The sequence below is a fragment of the Ipomoea nil genome, unplaced genomic scaffold (genome assembly GCF_001879475.1).
Source record: "Ipomoea nil cultivar Tokyo-kokei standard unplaced genomic scaffold, Asagao_1.1 scaffold0202, whole genome shotgun sequence".
In the NCBI taxonomy this organism is placed as follows: Eukaryota; Viridiplantae; Streptophyta; class Magnoliopsida; order Solanales; family Convolvulaceae; genus Ipomoea; species Ipomoea nil.
In genome coordinates, this window is record NW_017616630.1 from 2,574,391 (window position 1) to 2,595,296 (window position 20,906).

Consider the following 20,906-nt stretch of genomic DNA (forward strand, 5'->3'; position numbering starts at 1 on the left):
TCCCCTCTGCACATTTTCATACTGTTGGGAAGTAACTGGCTACTCTCTTGTTCCGCATTGGCACCAAAATGTCCATTGATATGGGGAAATGGATCTTCTATCATTTTCTCACCCTGAGTCATCCAAGGGAACAAAAGGTACGACTGCCTTATCCTAATCTTATCTTTGGTGTTCTGACGTCACAGAGCCTAGTACCAATGCCAAGTGAGGTTATTACTCCGTCTCTGCTCTATACTGTTGATCCGCGACTCTTGATTGGCAAGCATATCCGAGATGTTACACCAGTTAATGCTCCTCCATCTTCTGACGCTGACCCTACTGTTGAAGATGTTCAGCTGTCCATGCGACTGAAGGCTCAGGTGTCTGAGCTAGAAACCGTTAATGGCATTATCTCGAATCAACGCAATGCAGCCTGTACTGAACTTGCGACTGTTCTGCTTCGATTAAGCTTGACTGAGTCTGCTGCTGCTGAGAACGTGAAGTCTGATAGTGAAGGTCCCTCGAATGCTTAATCGTTCCTTTGTCTATCTTTGGCAAAAAGGGGGAGTGCCTAAACTCAAGGGGAGTTTTTGTGTGTCTGTTAGTCTCTTCTGGCCCTGTCTGGGCGTGTTTTTGTGATGGCCCCATGTTTTGTGAAGAATGTTACTTGCTTTTATCCAGCACGGCTTGTGTGCTGTTATTTTTATGGGTTGTATTACAGACTTTCTTTCCTTTATGAGACAGTTGTTCTCTTTTATATCTCAAGCTAAACGTTTGAATCTTAGTCGAGTTGTTTTGCCAAATAATAGCCAAAGGGGGAGTTTGTTAGTGTTTTTATTTTGTTCAAAAACCCCAACGTATAATTGGCAATATTACTATGGCAAATTAAGATAGGGTTTAGCTTGGTGTCTGTGTACTCTTATAGAAGACTGATTGATCAGGTTCATCAACAGACGCACTAACACTGAAGGTCTGATAAAGGAAAGATGTTTCCAAAAAGCTGAACGCGGTTTACGAAAACTGTTTTGGAAAGAATATCAGCGGATCTGTTTTGGAAGGTATGGACCGAATCTTTAAGATTGCATTCTTCACAAATTGTCCTACCATCTACAATCAAAGATATTTTTGGAGAGTATTCTTACAAAGGAAGTATAAGTATCCTCATTCGGTCAAGAATTAGGGCGATGGTTTTAAGAAGACGAAAACACTCCATGCTATACAGAGACATATATCTTTGATTATCATGCCTCTTCTCAAGACAATAAGTTCTTGGTGATTATGATGAAGAACTTGAGAAGAACTATCGTTGCTTAAACGAAAGGACGCGAAGATCACTCAGTTGTGGGAACAACGTGGGACTGCATCATTGAAGCGGACTGCATCAGAGTTAGCTCTCCAATTGAAGGGATTTCATTGGACTTCTGCATGCGTGGCTCTCCGACTTCAACAATCCACTAAACCTTTGTAGATTGGGTACGTACCTTGTTTGGGGCACTTGGGTGAGATTGTTGTTTCTCTACCTTTGTACATTGGATTATGAGTTAGTGGATTGGACGCCTTGGTGATCGTCCCCCAGATGTATATACACACTGTATCGAACCGGGCAAACATTGTATGTGTTGATTTATTATCTGCTCTAGTTTTTCCCTCTACAAACTAATCTGCAATCTATCTAACTGACTGACAATTCACGTCACCGAATCAGTCAGTCCAATACATCAGTCGTTTATCTCTAATAATAATCTTAAACTGAGGAAATGCAAAATTACACAATTCGGTTCATTTTTCTCGAACCGAACCGTACCAAACTAGTTAGATTCGGTAATATACCGAACAACCGAACGGTAATAGATTCTTGTATACCGAACGGTTCGGTAAAAACTCGAACCGAACTGAATTGTTCGGTAGAAACCGAACCGAACCGAATACCGTTTGAACTTTGGATTGCTATTTTGTTATATATTAGACTTTGGATATGGACTATGTAAATACCATAACACATAATATAGAACTTTTGATAACAAACCATAAAGAAATCAAATAAAACATTTACGAGAGATACCTGTGAGAATATGAGTTGAACGGTAGAGCAAGCAGCAAGGAACTTGGATTTACTTTTTATTTATTTATTTATTCATTATTATTATTATTATTATTATTATTATTATTATTATTATTATTATTATTATTATTATTATATTTTTTAAAAAAAATCAGACGGTATTCAGTTCAGTTCAAATTTTTACCTAACAATTCGGATCGGATCGATTTTTTATCGAACCGTTCGGTATACAAGAATCCAATACTGTTCGGTTGTTCGGTATATTACCGAACCAAACTAGTTCGGTTCGGTTCGGTTCAAGAAAACTAAACCGAATTGCCCACCCTTAAAGTTAATTACCAAATTGGTCCCTTGACTATAGCGAAATTACCAATTTGGTCCCAAGTTAACGGTTGACTAACGGTCAAACAAACGGAGGACCAAATTGGTTAAAAATTTTAAAGTTGAGGGACTTAATTGGTTAAAAAATAGTCAATGACCAAATTGGTAATTTCACTATAGTCAAGGGACCATTTTGGTAATTAACTCTTTTGTAAATTTGTAATAGTGTAATCCATCCTTTTGCTGTATTAAATTAAATCCTTTTGATCTGTAAATCTGTATTAACTTATTAAACTTTTGTTACACACTTGACAATTAGAGTGTAAGAGTGTTAGACTGTTAGCTAATAAACTACTTAGTAATACTAATTACTAAGTTTTTTTTTGAAAGTAATTACTAAGTTAGTATTACAGTATTAGTCTATTAGGGATTTAGAGTCTAGACTATCAGTTATTAATTGCTATATTACTTTCAGTTTTATACTTTTACTTTTTCAAATTAATGAGCATTTTAGGTTTATTTTTAATTTATTTTTTCGTTTTGTTTAAAATCGACTAATAGTCGGATATCGACCGATCCGATAAACATAAAAACCGAACGGATAAATATAATTTAAACAAAGGGTAGGGTATTCAAAATATCAATCCGATATCCGTTCGGATTTGCCCATCCACCATCCGATCTGATTCGATCCATCCGCTGCACAGGCCTACTAGCATCCTCAAGAGTAAGCGAATCACTTTAAGAAAAATTATGCATGACACAAGGAGGGTTTTCCTTGGATTTTTCGTGTTATTACCGTAGCTGGAATTTTAAGAATATATTTTGATTTAAAGTTTCCCACGACCTCACAAACGTTGCACAAGGAAGGGTTTTCATTCCTTGGTATGTTAGTTGTAAGGCATCGCATACACGGAGAAACATATTTTGCAATTTGCATCATGCAAAACAAAGATTTCACTCATCAAAATTATCTGAACTACAAGAAGACAACCATGCTGTGTATACCATAGCCTATTATCTACATAATCAGCCAAAACAAAGGCCAAACAAGCTTCACAAAATCAACTAAAAATGCATAAGGCTTAGCTTATTGGAGCCTTTGAGTCCGTAATTATGTAATTGGATTTTTCAATATTTACAAAGGATCTTGAGCTTGGTAGTCATGTCTTGATTTTCCCAGGCAATTTATATCGTGCACCAGGGCGCGCATTGCATTGTGCGCCCTGATGCAAACGACGTCGTTTTACATAACTGTATAAAAAAAATATACATAATTGTATAAACAAATACACATAATTGTATAAACAAACACACATAATTGTATAAAAAAAATACACATAATTGTATGAACAAATATACATAATGATATAAACAAATACACATAATCACGTCAACTCCCTTTCGCGCCTCTCAAAACGACGTCGTTTGGGGAGGCGCGGGACGCACAGTATTGCGCGCGCCGTGGTGCAAGGTATAACAATTGATTTTCCCATCATATTGTTATTTGATGAAATTGTTTATTGCAATACTCATAAACAATATTGTATAGTTGAAAATGAGATTTGCATAGCTACAAAGTGATACGATGCTATAATATTTAATTTAGTTAACAACATCTAGTTTGATTATTATTACTTAATTATAAAAATATTTTTATATTAGACAAGATAATTAATTTTTGAATCTTGATCGACTTAATTAATGGACACAATTAAAATTAATTAAATAAAAATATGACAAAAGTATAAAATATTAATAAAAAATAATATTCCAAACTTGAGATAGGAGTGTATAGCTTTAGGGCACCACGTCACTTAATATCTCAACCAATCACATTTTAACATTTCATTGATTTTTAGAGACAAAAATTATTGGCGATAGGGATTATCCCTTGGAAATTGCACGTGTATGATGATCAATACCGGGCTTTGGCCCGAGAGAAGCCCGGGCCGACCTCAACCTTATACCATCCCGACCGAGTGCCCACTGAGTAGTTACCGTTATCGTGCTCGCAGGCTCGTCTGGTCTTAGTGCTCATCCGACCTACTCAGGTCGGGAACTGACTACCGACCTACACCCGAAAACGCAGCATTGACCTACAGAAATACTTCAACACGTGTACGAATCCCTTGGGACCCCGGCCTGACCCCGTGCATGAGCTCCACATGCTCTTCATGCCGCAAGACTAGAACCTGTCCCCTACCTGCAACTATAAATACCACATTTATTGCTGAGAGATAGGACTTTTGGGGCATTTATTACTCATTGACCTTTAGCTCGGGAACCTCTAACCCATTGTTACGTTACCCGAGCATAAAGACTTAAACCAACAAGCAGACTAGCTACAAGGTCCGAACCCGAATTGACCTAGGACTGCACATGTATAGTAGACGGCAATGTAACACCCCGTGCTACGACCCCTAAAATCAATTAATCATTTAACCAATTATCCAAAGAAAGAATTAAATTACAATAATTAATTAGGAAAAGGCCCACCATAGTCCGTGGGCCCTCACCTCTAAACCCAACCCCTAGTCCTAAAAGGAGAGTTAGCAAGCCTATAGTATTTGGGCCCTAATTAGGACTCTTAGATATATAAATAGGGGACATAGGAGGCACCTAGAACCCCCACCACAATAATCTCTCACCACACAAGGAGTTCCAAGAATTCCCCTAGGAGAAATCAAGAAAGAAGAAAGACTTAGAAAAAGACCCTTCATAGCCAAGGAAATCAATTAAGGCTAAGAGGTAACCCATGTCTCAACAAAACCTATTTTCTTAGCTATGATCTCCATCTTAGGCATCCCCCCCCCTCCCCCCTATATTCTTGTGTCTTGATGAATTGTTTATGATATTGATGATGTGATCTTGATAATTGGTGATATGGTTTTATCTTGATAATCTTGATGATGATAAGGGTTTCTTGATTGTGTGATATTCTTGGGGAATTCGGATTCTTGATGATTATGTGATATTCTTGATAAATTGTATTGGTTCCTGATGTTAAAGGATGAATTACGTTCTTGATGATTTAAATATAATTAGAGCCCTAGGATGTGTCGTGAAATTCGTGCGGGTTATTCTTGATATATTGGGTGGGAATTCGCATGTTTGGGCGTTAATTGTATTTAGGAAGCATGATAGGATACGTGCCATATGTCTCTTGCTTTTGATCCGTTAATTGTCTACGTGGTGTCATTGATTGCGCTAAAAGTGTCTAAGCATGGCTTCGGGTTCCACGATGGATCCCGGGGCGTTTTATTGTGAAATGGAGTCAGTGGGGGGGTAGGTGGGGGTAGGGGACCCGCCACCTACCCGCGGCCGGAATTAGCGTCGCCGGCAGCAGGCAGGCGACTGCCCGCCGGGCACCCGCTGCCCGGAGACTCGTCGCCAGCGGGTGACTCTTCACCCACCGGCTACCCGCTGGAAACTCCCCCACTTCGGGATCCCGGCTTCCCCGTTTGATGTTCCCCCGACCCCCGTGGTGTCCCAACGGACTCCGTCTATCGTGCCTATGTCTGGTTTGATGTTTCGGGTACCGTTCGTAGGATAAACGAGTCTTATATATTGCATGCTAGTTGAATTGGTATCCCGTTGACCTAGGTGAAAGAAGGATGAACCCCTTAGGATTATTCCTAGTATGTGATTGATCATGCATAGGTTTCTTTATACGATTTCTCCCCCTTCCAAATGTGCTAATATGAGTTGCATGTGCTTGCTATGTGTTATGTGTGCATGATACCCCAATTTGGTTGCGATCAAATTGGTTATTCCTGAGCTGCGGTTCAGAAGCTGGCTGCGGTCAGATTTACACTCTCGGGCTGCGGTCCACCGTTTGGTTGCGATCAAACGTTTCACATGAGCTGCGGTTCATATTCCTGGCTGCGGTCAAATGACTACTCCTGGGCTGCGGTCCACTGTTTGGTTGCGATCAAACATTATGATGAGCTGCGGTTCATCGGTCGATTGTGATCGACCCCTTCGTGTTGCGATACGAGGCAGGGTGCTGCGGGGCCGTGTCAGAGCTATATGCGCTGACCCTCATGTATAGGCATGCGATTGGATACATGCGATGAGATGAGATATGGATGGTTTGATGTTATGAATGTTATGATGTGAAAGCGTGACCATAGGATACATGCTAGTAAACCGTGTATGCTTGGTTGTGCTTATCTCTATCTGTCGAAGTCTGTCCCCTATACTAGTGAATTGTATATGCTTGGTTATGATTGTTGACTATGCTTATCTCTGTCCGTCGAGTCTATTCCCTGTTTTGAAGCTAGAGTCTCTTAGGATATATCTTCATGCTTCGAAATGGTTTTTCTTATATCTATATATATATATATATATATATATATATATATATATATATATATATATATATATATATATATATATATATATGCCTATATGTATTGTATTTCAACGCGTTGGAGTGGGTTACCAGCATCTCTCGCTGAACAGATATATTTGGCTTTCAGGCACTGACGAGTAGACACTGGAGCGCGCTAGAGATCCGAACCGTAGAGTAGATAGTTTTCCTTTCGGCCTGCGTGCCACACTTATGTATTGATATTGTTGAGGATTTTAGTTAGTAAGCCTGTGCACCTGAGTTCTCCAGCTCAGGTGTGGCCTAGCACCCCGTACTCTTTTATTATGCTTTGGGATTTAATGAGAATTTACCTTTGTTATATAAGTTTCAAAAGTTCAAAAATTTCGGGGTGTTACAGGCAAGGATGGAGCAAAAGGGGGGGGTGGGGGTGCAGCTGCCTCCCCCTCACCCCACCCCCACCCCCACCCCATATATAATCTTTGTATGTATATGTGTATATATAGTATAGGTTTTAGTATTAGTATAAAAAAAAAAAAAAAACTAGTAAATGTCAATAAGTAAGGAGGTAGATTAGTTGGTAAAGCATATGTTTGGTAATATAAGAAAGGTATTGGGTTTGAATCCTTGTATTAACAAAGTTTAACATATTTTTTGAGTCCTTCTCCTATGGCTTCAACACAATCACTTTTTTAATATTTAACAAACACACACACACACACACACACACACACACACACACACACACACATATATATATATATATATATATATATATATATATATATATATATATATATATATATATATATATATATATATATATATATATATATAACATACTTTTATATTAATAGTGAGATGTGTAATTTATAAAGTGTTTTCTATTCAAATTATTTTATCAAATTAATTATGTTTCATATTTTGTTATAATATTTTTATAAAGTTTCGATGTGTTTTATTTTTCGTACATATCCAACAATATTTACAACTATATTTCTTAGGTAATGGTTATAAAAAAAAAATAAAAATTCTTAGGTAATTTATTTATTTTTTTTAAATTATCTCTTTTGTTTTAATGTTTCGCTTTTATTGGAAAATATTTCTGAATCCGTATTACTTCTTCGTCCTCCACCCCCTCAATCGAATTTCTGGCTCCATCCCTGATAGACGGTTCGTATTTACTATATCAATTGGCTATTAATTTCTCTTTTTTTTTTTCTCCTCATTTAATATTCATTTCAAGTAATGAATTTTTGTTTCCTCCTTAAAAATCAATAAAATATTGAAATAGGTTATCGAGTAACATTATTTTAGAGATATACATACAAACAAACTAGTGGATAAGATGACAAATTAAATGCATGCATGTATTGAATGGTAAGAAACATGTTGGGCAGTTAGTGAGGAGAAACAACTAGCTTATCTTGTCGAATGTCGATCAAAGATAAAGAGATGAGACAGAGAAATCAACGTTATTGACCCATGCTTTGTCCATTTATTTTATTTTTTTCTAATTCCAATGTTCAACAGATTGTAGTTGTCTGTTGATAGAGTAGTTATCATCGTATATCTTATCGTTTCTATACGTACTTGTGTTACTTGTTTATATCTAATTCCATACGTGATGTTTTCAAGTTGAACCCATCATGGTTTTCTACATATCTTAATTAGTTTAGACAAAGGAATAATTTATTCCATATCTACAATTATACAATTGATATTGCCATGCATCTTAGAGCATCCATACTAGTGGATAATAAGGGGATAATGTAAGAAGAAATAACTTGAGTGGGGTTATTTATTAATGTGGAGTGGAGTTAATACATGAATTATTTCTCCTGCAAATGCTAAAATATTTCTCTTCCCAAGGGAAGAGAAATATCAGGAAACATTAACTGCTGTGCGCATTTCGCGCACAGCAGTCAGTCACACGGGCGCGTCAGGCGCGCCTGACAATGTTTTTCTTTTTTTTTTTTAAAAAAAAAAAAAATCAGTTTTATTTTGTTTTGATCTTTTTTCTTCCCTTTCCACCTTCTCTTTCCTAATCACTCTTACATTATCCCCCAATTCTCTCCAACCATTGTGGATGCTCTTACGTAAGTATATTGTATGCTTGAATATATGTCATTCATTTACATTTAAACATATTAAATATTCAAATTAATTATTTGCAGTAAATGTCAGACTGAATTTCTGTACATATATTAAATATGTATGCTTTAAATTATGTCATTTATTTACATAGTCGTTAAACGTGGTTAAAAGTTTTTTTGTATGAGTGATCATTCATTCTCATCTCTTAGTTATTTTTGTGTAGAAAAATTAATATGATTAGTATTTTGTTTTTTAATTTAGTCATCTCGGTGTGAACAAAAATTTGTTTAAGTAGTATGGCACGGGCTTAAAGGTAATTAAGTACCTACTCTAATAAAAAAAAAATTAAAAAAATGGTTTGAGGTGAACAAGTAAATTATTGTGTTGACCATAACAAAAAAGTACATTTTTTTATATACTAAAAGTACATTTTTTGATAGTATAATCTACATAACTGTGTGGAGCATGATCTACAATTCTACACAATAATAATTGAGGTGAACAAATTAAATATTCAAATTAATTATGTGCAGTAAACACGGCTGAAAATTATGGAATTTCCGACCACCTGAAAATGATCTTAAATCAAGTTGAAAGCCTTGTTCCGACCACTTTTGGTATCCGAAAAAACTTTTGTTGCAATTTCCGACCACTTTTTGCTTTCGATTTGATATAAAATCACTTTCAGGTGGTCGGAAATTCCATAATAGTGAAATGTGATCTGGAATCTATATTTGTAGAAATTTTTATATGATGATAGGATAGTAATATTATTGATGTATGTAGGGCATAGTAATATTATTAAGGAGATATTGGGGAATGAGATTGTCAGCATTATTAATGCAGGTGAACATGAAAATATCCATCCACCAACCAACACCCATTTATGGTAGTAGACCTGCCGACATGTCCTAATTTCTCCATTTTCACCAGAGCATGCACTAAAACTACATTCATAATATATAATTATTTCTTACCCTTGGCTGGTATAGTGAGTAAGTAGATAAAAGTAGGCATTTCTATAATGTATATAAGTTTTGTGAAGATAATATTTATTTATTTATTAAACAAAATATTATATTTTGAGATTTATATTAGGTATAATATTATACATAGATGGAGCTAAAAACAAAAAGTGATACCGTAGTGGGCGTTGTGGTGTGCAAAAATATTTAATCCGATCGATCCCTGCACACAAATTTGACTTATCATCAGCTTGAAGTTTGAGGTATGGCAAATTGGCAATGGCTAAATATAGAAAATAGTTAAATGGATGGGTTGCCTTGGTAGAAACGTCCAGGTCATGCTTACCATAAAATAAAATTGAATTAAAATTAAAAGCAAAAAATTCAGACAAAGTAAAACAATAAATGATAATAAGTAATAAGATAAGAATATATAGGGTGTTTATTATTTTTGGCAGCAGGTATAGTAGTATTTGGTAGGGCGGGGCGGGGCGGGGCGGGCCAGGGTGCAGGCTGCTATATATATAAATAGGTATGTGTTATGATGGAGCTAGGGAATGAATGAGATTGAAAGTGGTGAGCAATTAAGCTAAATTAAAGAATAATGAGGCAAGGTGGAAGGTTGGTGGTGCAGGGTTCATCTGTAGTAGTATTTATAATATTATGGAGCTGCTTCTGCTTCCTTAATATTAGCACCATATCTGGTCGGATGATGAAGATGAAGAATGAAACAAGCTTGTCTTCTTCTTCTTCACATCCCGTGGAGCTTCTGCACCAGAGGAGGAGTACTCTTATCTCAAACGGACTTGGTCGCACTCCTCAGATGGGGTACGTATCATATCACTACCTACCTACCTACTAATTATCTATCTATCTATCTAGTACTTACCTGGCCTACTACTCTTTCTATATATATATATATATATATATATATATATATATATTAATTAGCATACTTGAAATTAGTCATGACGATACCGTATAATTTAAGGTGCATGCGTGATCACTTTTGTATGAAAAGATAGAGTTGATACGAGCGATAGATTTAGAAATACCGTACCACAAAGTATATATGGTTGATGTTGCAATGTGGATTGTGGTGCATAGTATAATTTTTAGCTGCTGCGCTATATAAGCCAGAAAATTTAATTTGTGTTACGTTGCATATATATAATATAATGCAGATGGAGTAGCTGGAACCACTTCGCGTGCAACATCGAGGAAACATTAGTCAGAGAAACAGGTCATCTTATCTTCAAATGATTGATTGAGATTTGAGATTAATTAGTGTATGTGTATTTTATATATATATATTAATATTAATATGCATGCAGCTGATGCAATTGTGTCAAGTGGGCTTTCTGCTCTGGGTTATGAATACGTGAATTTAGGTATGTATAGTAACCCCTCAAACGTAACTCCGATCCATCACTTACTTACACTTATCGATCACTACTGTTTTCTGCCTAATTAATGTTTTTAATTCAAATTCCTTCAGATGATTGTTGGGCCGAACTAAACAGAGATTCCCAGGTACACCATAACCAACCCTGTCTGCTATTATTATTATTATTATTATATTTTTTTACTCCCATCCGATCCAGCAAATAATATAATAATATAATTAAATTGAATGAATGAATGTGTTATGTGTCTGACTCCGATCCGATCCGATCCCAGGGGAATTTTGTTCCAAAGGCATCCAAATTTCCATCTGGAATGAAAGCGCTTGCAGATTATGTTCATAGCAAAGGGTTGAAACTTGGAATTTACTCCAGCGCTGGGTAATATATATATATATACATTTTTATATATATGAAAAAAAACCAAGTACTCGATCCGTATGTAATATATATTGAATTGTTGATTTGATTGATTTGTGGGGGCCGGGCCTACCTGCAGGACTCAGACATGTAGTCAACAAATGCCAGGGTCATTAGGATATGAAGACCAAGATGCAAAAACTTTTGCTTCTTGGGAAATTGATTATTTGAAGTATGACAACTGTTACAATAACAACATAAGTCCCAAGGAAAGGTATATATATTATTAATTCTAAAGACAGAAGGCTCAATTAAGCTTGTATTTGAATACAATATAATGCTGCTTCTTTTTGAGTGAGAAACAGGTACCCTAAAATGTCTACAGCTCTACTCAACTCCGGAAGGCCCATCTTTTATTCCTTGTGTGAATGGTGACTTCTTTTCTCATCCATCCATCTTCAAATATATATATATGCTAAGCTAGCTAGCTGCTTTATTATTTTCAAAAAAAAAAAAAAAGCTAGCTGCTTTATTTTTTTTTTCCTTTGCTAGCTAGATAGCTAGCTAAGTCATTCAACATAATGTAACTCTTGTGAAGTGAGAATAATATAATGCATATGATAAAATTGCACATGTATGTATGTTTTTTTCAATCCTAATCCTAATTTCAATATTCATTCAATTATATATATGTATATTGTTTCCCAATTTGGATCGAACAGGGGAGATCAAGATCCTGCCACTTGGGCACCATCAATTGCCAATAGTTGGAGAACCACGGGAGACATCAAGGACACCTGGGAAAGGTAGCAAGACAAATAAGCTAGATTAGTGTTTCTTTTCAAATGTTAATTGACCGATTTATAGTATAGTATCATCCATCTACATTATTGTTTAATTTATGTTATACACATCATCACTAGCTCTGAAATCTTCTAATAATACTTTTTTTTTTTTTTTTCAAAGTGCATGCAATGTATTTGATGAATACATATACTGATTGATATGGTACGTACGCTAACATTAATATTGGCATGCAGCATGACAACTCTGGCTGATCTCAATGACAAATGGGCAGCTTATGCTGGTCCGGGAGCATGGAATGGTAAGTATATATGTAACTATGATATATATGTATGTATTATTTGTCTTAGTATATATGGCAAGCAATTCAATATAATAGCAATATATATATGTTAGTTAATTAAGCTTGGAGGATATATTATTCATTAATAATTTGAATTTGGTTAGATCCTGACATGTTGGAGGTTGGAAATGGAGGCATGACTACTGAAGAATATCGCTCTCATTTCAGCATATGGGCTTTAGCCAAAGTAATAATAAACACCTTAATTAATTTCAGTACCTCACTCATTCATACAATTTATATATATATATATAATGCAACTAGCTAAGCTAGGCCGTCTGCTATCTATCTCAATTCAATGGGTATTGTTTTGTTTTGTTTTTGAAATATATATAGGCACCTTTGATAATTGGTTGTGATGTTCGATCAATAGACAACACCACCTTAGAGATACTTACCAATAAGGAGGTTATTGCAGTGAATCAAGGTATGAATTGAAATAGGTAGCTAGCTTGGAACTCCCTCTTTCTTACTCCTGCAAAATTAAAGTTAAAACTTAACACATTTATGCAGATGAACTTGGTGTCCAAGGGAAAAAAGTTAAGAAGGAAGGTGATTTGGAGGTAATTAAATTTCTCAGCTCCATAAATATAATAATAATAATAATAATAATAATAATAATAATAATAATAATAATAATAATAATAATAATAATAATAATATTTCTAAAATAATATTGCATGCATGCAGGTTTGGGCGGGTCCCCTGAGCAATAACAGAGTAGCAGTGATACTATGGAATAGAGGCGGCTCATCACAGGCGACCATTACAGCTTACTGGTCTGACTTAGGCCTCAATCAGTCGGCCGTAGTGGAAGCACGAGATTTGTGGGATGTAAGTTTCCTTTTTTTTTTTTTTTTTTTTTTTTTTTTTTTCTTCATTGACTGGGAAAATTGAATAATTTGATCTCTGTCTTGGATTTTGCAGCATTCAACTCAGACACAAGTTCAACAACAAATATCTGCTACTGTTTATGCCCATGCCTGCAAATTTTATATCCTTACTCCACAATGATATGATCGATCACACACTATTCTAGTCTACAAGTTAGACCCAAGTTATCCAATAAATTAAAGTTTGTTTTGTATTCCGATCATGTGCTCACCACAACCATCTATGATCAATCCTATACAATTTGGATTTTATGCAAAGTTATTATATTATGATATGATGAAGAATGACTGAGTTATTATATTAATTATGATATGAAGAAACACAGATCAATACAGTCAAGTTTCGTACTCTAAACGAAAGATGTTGAAATCTATTAAGTTGAGATATAAATCAATCATTTCCTGCACTGCACTGCAAAATTACAACTCAATTTACCAATCAAATATCAGATGTGTTAACATACAAGGGAAGGGGGGCTTTTTGTATTTTCTTTCGTTTACTGTTGTCCTCTCATCTTTTCAACAATGTGCCTTCCCTTTTCTTCAATATGACGTCTCTTCTCTTCAAGCTTTTCCCCCATTTTTTTGCTCAGCCCAAGCATCTTTGCTCTGGTCGATCCCAATCCCATTCGTTTTGGTTCTGCAATATGATATTCCTCCAGTGGTCGAGATGGTGATGAGTAACATTCCACCTTCTCTGAGCTGCTGCTGCTGCGTTCACACTCCTGCTGTTCTTCACAAGTCAACAAAGGGGCTTGCAATTCTTTCACACTACTCTTCATCGTTGACTGGTCTTTAGGGTCCAAACAATCATTTGGTGCTTCTTGTAAAGGTGATCCACTGTTGTTCCATCCTTCCTGTATTCCCTCTTGATCGCTGCTGCCACTTTCTCTATTAGCTTCATCCAAATGTTTAGCTTCCTCGTGCTCAGTGCTTGCCACTTCTTGATTATTAATCCATATGAATGGAGCAACTTTGCTAGGGACCCAGTCTTCCTTTTCTGCTAACATCCAACCCAGGCTTACACTTTCACAGTTTGGTAGCACCAAAGTTTCACGGATTGCAGTCTACATCAGTTACAACAGGATAAATAATGTTACTCAAACTTAGAAAAAGCTAAGGACTATTTTAAATGTTAAGCAACAGAGAAATGATATACTTGCTATAACTTTTATACTAACATTCCTAGAACGAGTCAAAAAGAAGCCTCAGTTCCTACTACCCATTCGGTTATCACGTGGATCAATTCCAAATATATTCTTACCTAAACATTGGAATGGAAAAGTTAAACACACCATCCCCCTCCCAACAAAAGAAAAATAAAGAAAGCAAACAACTACATGAACAGATGTCAAATTTCATGGCAAGTAAGCTTGCTTCAATTTTCCCAACACAATAAACACACATTCAATATCCCCCTCAGGCCTCAACCATGAAATAACTATGCTACTGTTTTTCATTATTTCTGCATACTAAAAATGAATTAAAAAGAAACTTCTACTAATTCATTAATCGCAGCAAAGTTTGAATCCAATATTACCACTCAGTTACACATAAGAATTCTCTCTGAACAGTCATCCATCATGTGTGTGTGTAGCAGTAATTCATAGATGTGATTGCAGAGAAAATTGTAAATTTGTCTTGACATGAGCCAATTATATTTTACCTTAAACCGACTAATTAGGAACAAAGCAATATGTCCACTTGTAATCCTATGCTCTCCAACAGATGACTCCAATTGAAAATCAAGGTCTGGCATGGAGGTGAAGCCAAACCATATTTGATCTGATGGCGGGGACTTTATGAATAGGCGAATTGTTCCTCGAAGAGATGCAACCCTTATCCCCAAAGAAAGTGGTACCTTCAACACAAAGATTGAAGAGTTAGTTATGTGGTGAGACACATTTTGTACCAACAGATTGCAATTGCACTGACTACTTTTAGTTAAAAAATAAATAAAAGAGCAATAAACCAAAATTGTGATGTAGACAATCGTCAAATCAAAATATTACCAATTTAGAAGACAATCCTTAATTTTATTGTAGTTTATTTCCTTTTACTTCAATAGAGACTCAGATCTAATTTGGTGGAGGACACCCCAAAATATGTCTGTACCAGAAAGCTAATAAAGTATCCGATTTGCATGAATTAGGTGCCTTCATGATAAGATTGGCCATGGAAATTACTGCTAGAATCATTTGTTGAGCACCAGTCACCAGAATATTGAAGGACTGATATGGACAATTAAGTTTTGGTGTAACTCAAATGTTGCAACAATAAATCAGGTTAATAGCTTCCATGTATTGTACCTTTTGAAAAACATTAATCATATATAAAGCTTATAAACATTTTGCAATTAATTTATGTGGGGGGAAATAACCTTAAGAATTCCTTTTACAATTGCCAATATATCTGCAAATTGAACAGGATAATAATAAATCAGAATATATCAAACTACTTTCGCCAACCTGTGAAACCTGCTTGGCAATAGAATGTAAGATAGCCTTCCATCTAGAAACTTGAGGCGATGCACTTGTCGTACTTCCAGTACTTTTGACCTCATCTGAAAAATTTACATGACTGATACATCTCAAGTCACTTTAAAGTTAAAACAAGACTGTCACGCCTAGAACAAAGTGAGAAATTAAATACAATAGTTGGAGCACACCATTGCACATATAAATGTGGAATAATCAGAAATTGGTCATGACCAAATTAATATTAGTTTTGAATTGGACAATGGAGACATATGGTCTGTACATTACAAAAAGGTAAAAGGAAAAATAAAATAAAAGAGAAAAATGTTATGCTACCTACCTCCTTTGGAATCTCCTTCTCTATAATTCAAGTGATCAATTGTCTCAGACCATTTCAAGTGTTTTTCAAGGTGCTCAAAACCTTCTAGCAGATCTGATTTGACCTCATCCACATCACTTGTTTCTGTGCTTGTACCTTGTCCTTCCTGTAAATCTAGATCTTGAACTTCAATCCTTGTTTCGACCTCCAAGATTGCACCACCAGAATATTCGATATCCATTTCCATTATCCAAACCTCATTCATGTCTGATGGAAGCACCCTCATTCCATGAATATAAGGAGGGAGATTACCAAGGTTGACAGCAGTGCAGGTGATTTCACCTATGTAACTGGGACTTCGTATATTGGATAGGGTTCTCTATTAAAAAGAGCTCATTAATTATTCTAGTAGTAGGCTCACTTACAAACAAAATAAAACTTTTATATGAGAAGTTTCGCTAATATGATGCACTCAAACTTTTAATTATATGAGAAAAGTTTCATTAATATGATGCATTGAGATTTGCTAATATAGAAAGTTAGAGAAATACCTAGGAACAAAGAATCCATGTGTAAATCTTAAATTTTTCTTTACCACTAAAAATTTGTCCATTCCAAAAATCTAAAAAGTAAGGTGGCATCATGTGCTTAGACTTTTGAAGCCCTATAAAGTTTATTAAAACTGCCAAATTATTTTGATAAACTACCACATGAAACTGATAGTTCTCTTTTAGGTATCCAGCCAGGGTTGTTTTATTTTTAATTTTAAAATTTTAAAATTTTAAATATAAATAAACCTGATATTATAGTTTTATGAGACGACATTGTCATTGCCAGAAAACCAATGGTTAGACATATGACCAAGTGAGCTCTAGCCTAGTATACCCACATTCTCATGGTCAAACATCAATTAAACTCACATACCTGAATCCGAGCTTGCATGGAAGTTCTTATTCCCTCATTTTGTTTAGCATCAAAGAAAAGCCTTGATAATAACAAATTCCAACAAAGAGTTCCTTCATCATTACAGATCCTTTCGTCAGGGTCTGCTTCAGAAATTACAGGCACATGACTTTGGCTTGATGATCTAGCTGACATTGACAGTGATGAATGGACCACAATTTCCTCAGTCAAACAATCAAGAGGCTTGCCAGCTGATGCTCCTTGGCTAGAGTTTGAAACCCAGTTTGCCTTATTTTCTACACCGGTCTTAGAGGTTTTCTTAGCAAGTCTCTTAAGGAATAGTCGAACCTTTGATGAAGAGCCATCAAACTTCATTGATTTATCTATAAGTTCATTATTAATGCGTGACAATGGTTTCATAAATGAAGGGTACACTGCATTCAGTGATGTCAAGTAATTATGAAACTCTATGTTCAATTTGGCAAACCACTTAAGTTTCTCTTTGTCCTCACAGGAAGCAAGGCGTAGAGCTTTACACCAGGATTCCTTATCCCAAGATGTTTCAAGATATATGTAAAATGTTCTGCTTCCTTTGTATATTGCTGATGATTTGCTTTCTACCTTTATCGGGTACCTTTTTGCCCTGAACCGTAAAAGAATAAGAAATTAATGCCAAAACAGCAAATAGATATTCGATTTCCTACAATTCAAAGAGATACAACAGAAAAGATTCATGAGCAACATTTCAATACACACACAGAGACACATATGAAATACTCTGCAAATTATTAATAACATGCAAAATACCATGGAGCATAGGAAAAAAGTAAAAATGCCCAATACTGTTACACTTCTCTCCAATAGACCCCCAAAATATTATTTAAGAAGTTCTAAAAGCAATTGATTTACTTAAGAGTAAAATCTGTTCCCCACCTCCATATTTGAAAAATATTCATACAATATTTAAAGAACTTAAGATTTGTAAAATGCAATAACCACTGAACAAAACTCTGTCACTCTTTCTGATTTTATTTTTAAGAAAGTGTTCATTAACATTTTGGTTCCAAAGGTAGGTGCTAAAGGTCAATCATGTTCATTTAAAGAAGCTACATTTAATCTCCAAATGTATTATAATGATAGTTTTATATAGTTCATGTGTTACAGAAATTGATTTTAGACATGTCCAAAACATACTAATTGATTTTCTCTATCTGACTGGTGTATCCATATATCTAGATTAGCTCTTTTACAGTTTTGTCAAAACTGAAATCTATTGCTCAACCTACTTCTCCCACTCTGTTTGTAAAGGCTCTCTCCCCAATATTGCCATCTCCAGGACATCTGTTAACCTAGTCTGAGAGAGATCTGAGCGTGATGCCATCAATCATCATGACATCAAGACATGGGGGTTAAAAGAATAGTCCACCTATCCAAGTAACATAGATATTCATTCTTGCATGGACTTTTGACAACTATTTTAAATTAAAAAAATAAAAATAAAAAAATTATTTTGGCTTCTATCTTCTCAAAATTTTTAACATGGCTTTTCCCATGTTCTATTTTATACTAACCTCAAATCTAAGCAAGAATCAGTTCCTGTTTCCAACAAAAAATAAGTAGAGGGAGGGGCTTTAGCGTGTAAGCAATACATAGGTCACTCTCCAGGATTTTACAATAGCCCCAGGTTCTACTCTAGACCCAAAAATAAATAAAAATAAATAAATAATAATAAAAGTATATTTCAATCTTAAAAAAAGACTAACTGAATAGTTTTTAACACAAAACCATTCAACTTTCAAGTAGGCAGTGAAAGACAAATCAAATTAGCAACGCATTTCTCTACTTAAAAAATAAGCCTCAGCCCCAGGAGTAATATCATATTCCATGTTACCATAAGATGGTGTCAATAACATATTACCATTTTCTTGAGGACAAGCCTGTTGCAGAAACCGCTGCAATTGTACAACCTCTGAGTTGAATTTCAGTGTTGGAACCATCAGATTCTAATAGAAACAGAGAATGATCCTTTATTTTTGCATATTTTTGGATAGGTGAAACCTCCAAGACCTCTTTCTTGCTTTTTTTCTGTCCCAACGCTTTGTCCACAGGAGCTCTTGGAATCTTTTCTAAATCTAGAATCCACACTATGCCCTAAAGATGAAAGATTAGAATATAGTTAACTTGTCTATTAAAAAAAAAAAAAAGATACGTTGCAAAAATCACATGTGAGTTTCTTCCTTTGAGCAGGGGTTTGGGGTTGGGGTGGCAACATTTTTTATATAGTTAATATCACATACGAAGATCTTGTTCATCGTGTAGTAACTTTTTCATGATTAAGAAATGGCAATAACAATCATTCTTTGAACTGATTTTTGGTGAGTAATTAAAGTTTGGGTACACTCCACCCAGAAAGTAGCCTAATACCTATAATATGTTAAAAATCAAATGAAAGTAATACACTTAAAACAGAGAGGAAGGCCCAAAGAAGTGCAACTCAAGATAGAATTTTCTCAATACAGGCTAAAATCCAATATGTAAATACAGTGGAGGTACAAAGATTAAATGGATACAATCAAGCTTGAAATCATTTGTCTTTAGAATGGGATAGGTGGCTTGTTAGTGAGAAGCAAAAGAATACAATGTTGTCAGGAAGGAGAAATACACAGTGAGCAAGAAATTGACAAAAAGTAAAGTGTCATTTTTGCCCACTTTTGCTGGGTATCAGTCAGGAGGATGGCAGATAGTTCATCCTCCTGGAAGTCTTGGCATTAGATACAAGTAATAGCAAGCAATGAACAGTTTTACAAACTATTAGATTCTAAATTTTAACAAAATCCCATATTTTCGAGAACATCTCTTCAATAAATCAGTTTAGAGGGTCTAATCATGTGTAACTTTCATGTTTCAAGTACCAACAAAAGCACCATAGTGAAATCATGCGAAAATCACTTCGAATTGCACTTACTTTAAAAGGTAAACGGTAAAGTAAGGAAAGTAACCTGCCTGCTTGTTGTAGTATGAGGGATCGAGGCCCGGCGGGGAAGATAGTTCTGCGGAGACCTTGGCTTTATCTACTTCTCGGGAAAGTCTTCGACTCAACCACCGTATAAGAAAGACGGCCGCCGCAGCTTCAACTCCGACGACCGTCAGCGCCCCAAGAATAAATACAAGCACGAATTGCCACATCCTTTCTACTCCCGCCGTCACAAATTATCAGAACCCATTTGGAAACATTACATGAATTTCACCAGCCGATAATCGTTTTGACAACAGTATCTGATTCAACTCATTCAAGCCTTCAACTGCTGAGTTTCACACGAGCAGGTGAACAAATGAAGCTTCCGGTAAACTAACTTCTCTTACTTGGGAATTAGGCTTAATAGCACATTGTCCCCGTTATCACGCTACTTTGGCCCAACAATAAACTTCCGTTGTGTTTAACCTATATGGAGGGGGCAAATTATGGCAAATTATGTTGTGCATGCCGTCCTTAAAAATGACTTCGTTTTATTAAAACGTGCGTCTCACTTAAAAAAATTTCAGTTTCAATTCCCAGCAACAACATTATATTGTACATAATTTAAACTATATATCCAGAATCAATGAATTAAAATTTCAGAATGGATGAACTAAAATTCCAGAATCTA

General features: G+C 35.5%; 2 protein-coding genes across 2 annotated transcripts; one reads left to right on the forward strand and one right to left on the reverse strand.

The window, feature by feature from the left end:
• The first annotated feature begins 10,309 nt into the window (after positions 1 to 10,309).
• Positions 10,310 to 13,818, forward strand: LOC109189689 (alpha-galactosidase-like). Its single transcript, XM_019340304.1, has 14 exons — positions 10,310 to 10,585; positions 10,942 to 11,000; positions 11,092 to 11,148; positions 11,256 to 11,290; positions 11,438 to 11,541; positions 11,660 to 11,794; positions 11,886 to 11,951; positions 12,243 to 12,326; positions 12,561 to 12,625; positions 12,772 to 12,854; positions 13,004 to 13,094; positions 13,181 to 13,230; positions 13,358 to 13,501; positions 13,595 to 13,818. The coding sequence occupies exons 1-14, from the start codon at positions 10,362 to 10,364 to the stop codon at positions 13,679 to 13,681; spliced, it is 1,284 nt and encodes a 427-aa protein (XP_019195849.1). The 5' UTR covers positions 10,310 to 10,361; the 3' UTR covers positions 13,682 to 13,818.
• A 93-nt stretch (positions 13,819 to 13,911) lies between these two features.
• On the reverse strand, positions 13,912 to 20,664 carry LOC109189685 (testis-expressed sequence 2 protein-like). The gene is made up of 7 exons (XM_019340297.1): positions 20,263 to 20,664; positions 19,178 to 19,410; positions 17,281 to 17,902; positions 16,378 to 16,735; positions 16,029 to 16,123; positions 15,227 to 15,421; positions 13,912 to 14,627 (listed from the first exon to the last, which is right to left on the reverse strand). Exons 1-7 carry the CDS (start codon positions 20,443 to 20,445, stop codon positions 14,058 to 14,060), a joined length of 2,256 nt encoding a protein of 751 aa, XP_019195842.1. The 5' UTR covers positions 20,446 to 20,664; the 3' UTR covers positions 13,912 to 14,057.
• Positions 20,665 to 20,906: the final 242 nt, after the last annotated feature.

Bases quoted from the DNA above. Each gene is read 5' to 3' on its own strand.
- LOC109189685 (XM_019340297.1), bottom strand. From the start codon at position 20,445: ATGTGGCAATTCGTGCTTGTATTTATTCTTGGGGCGCTGACGGTCGTC. The intron at 19,411-20,262 runs GCAGGTTACTTT...TTTCATCTTTAG, and splicing joins CCTCATACTACAACAAGCAG to GGCATAGTGTGGATTCTAGA. The intron at 15,422-16,028 runs GTTGGCGAAAGT...TTTGTGTTGAAG, and splicing joins TTGCCAAGCAGGTTTCACAG to GTACCACTTTCTTTGGGGAT.
- LOC109189689 (XM_019340304.1), top strand. From the start codon at position 10,362: ATGAGGCAAGGTGGAAGGTTGGTGGTGCAGGGTTCATCTGTAGTAGTA. The intron at 10,586-10,941 runs GTACGTATCATA...AATATAATGCAG, and splicing joins GGTCGCACTCCTCAGATGGG to ATGGAGTAGCTGGAACCACT. The intron at 11,952-12,242 runs GTGACTTCTTTT...TGGATCGAACAG, and splicing joins TTTTATTCCTTGTGTGAATG to GGGAGATCAAGATCCTGCCA.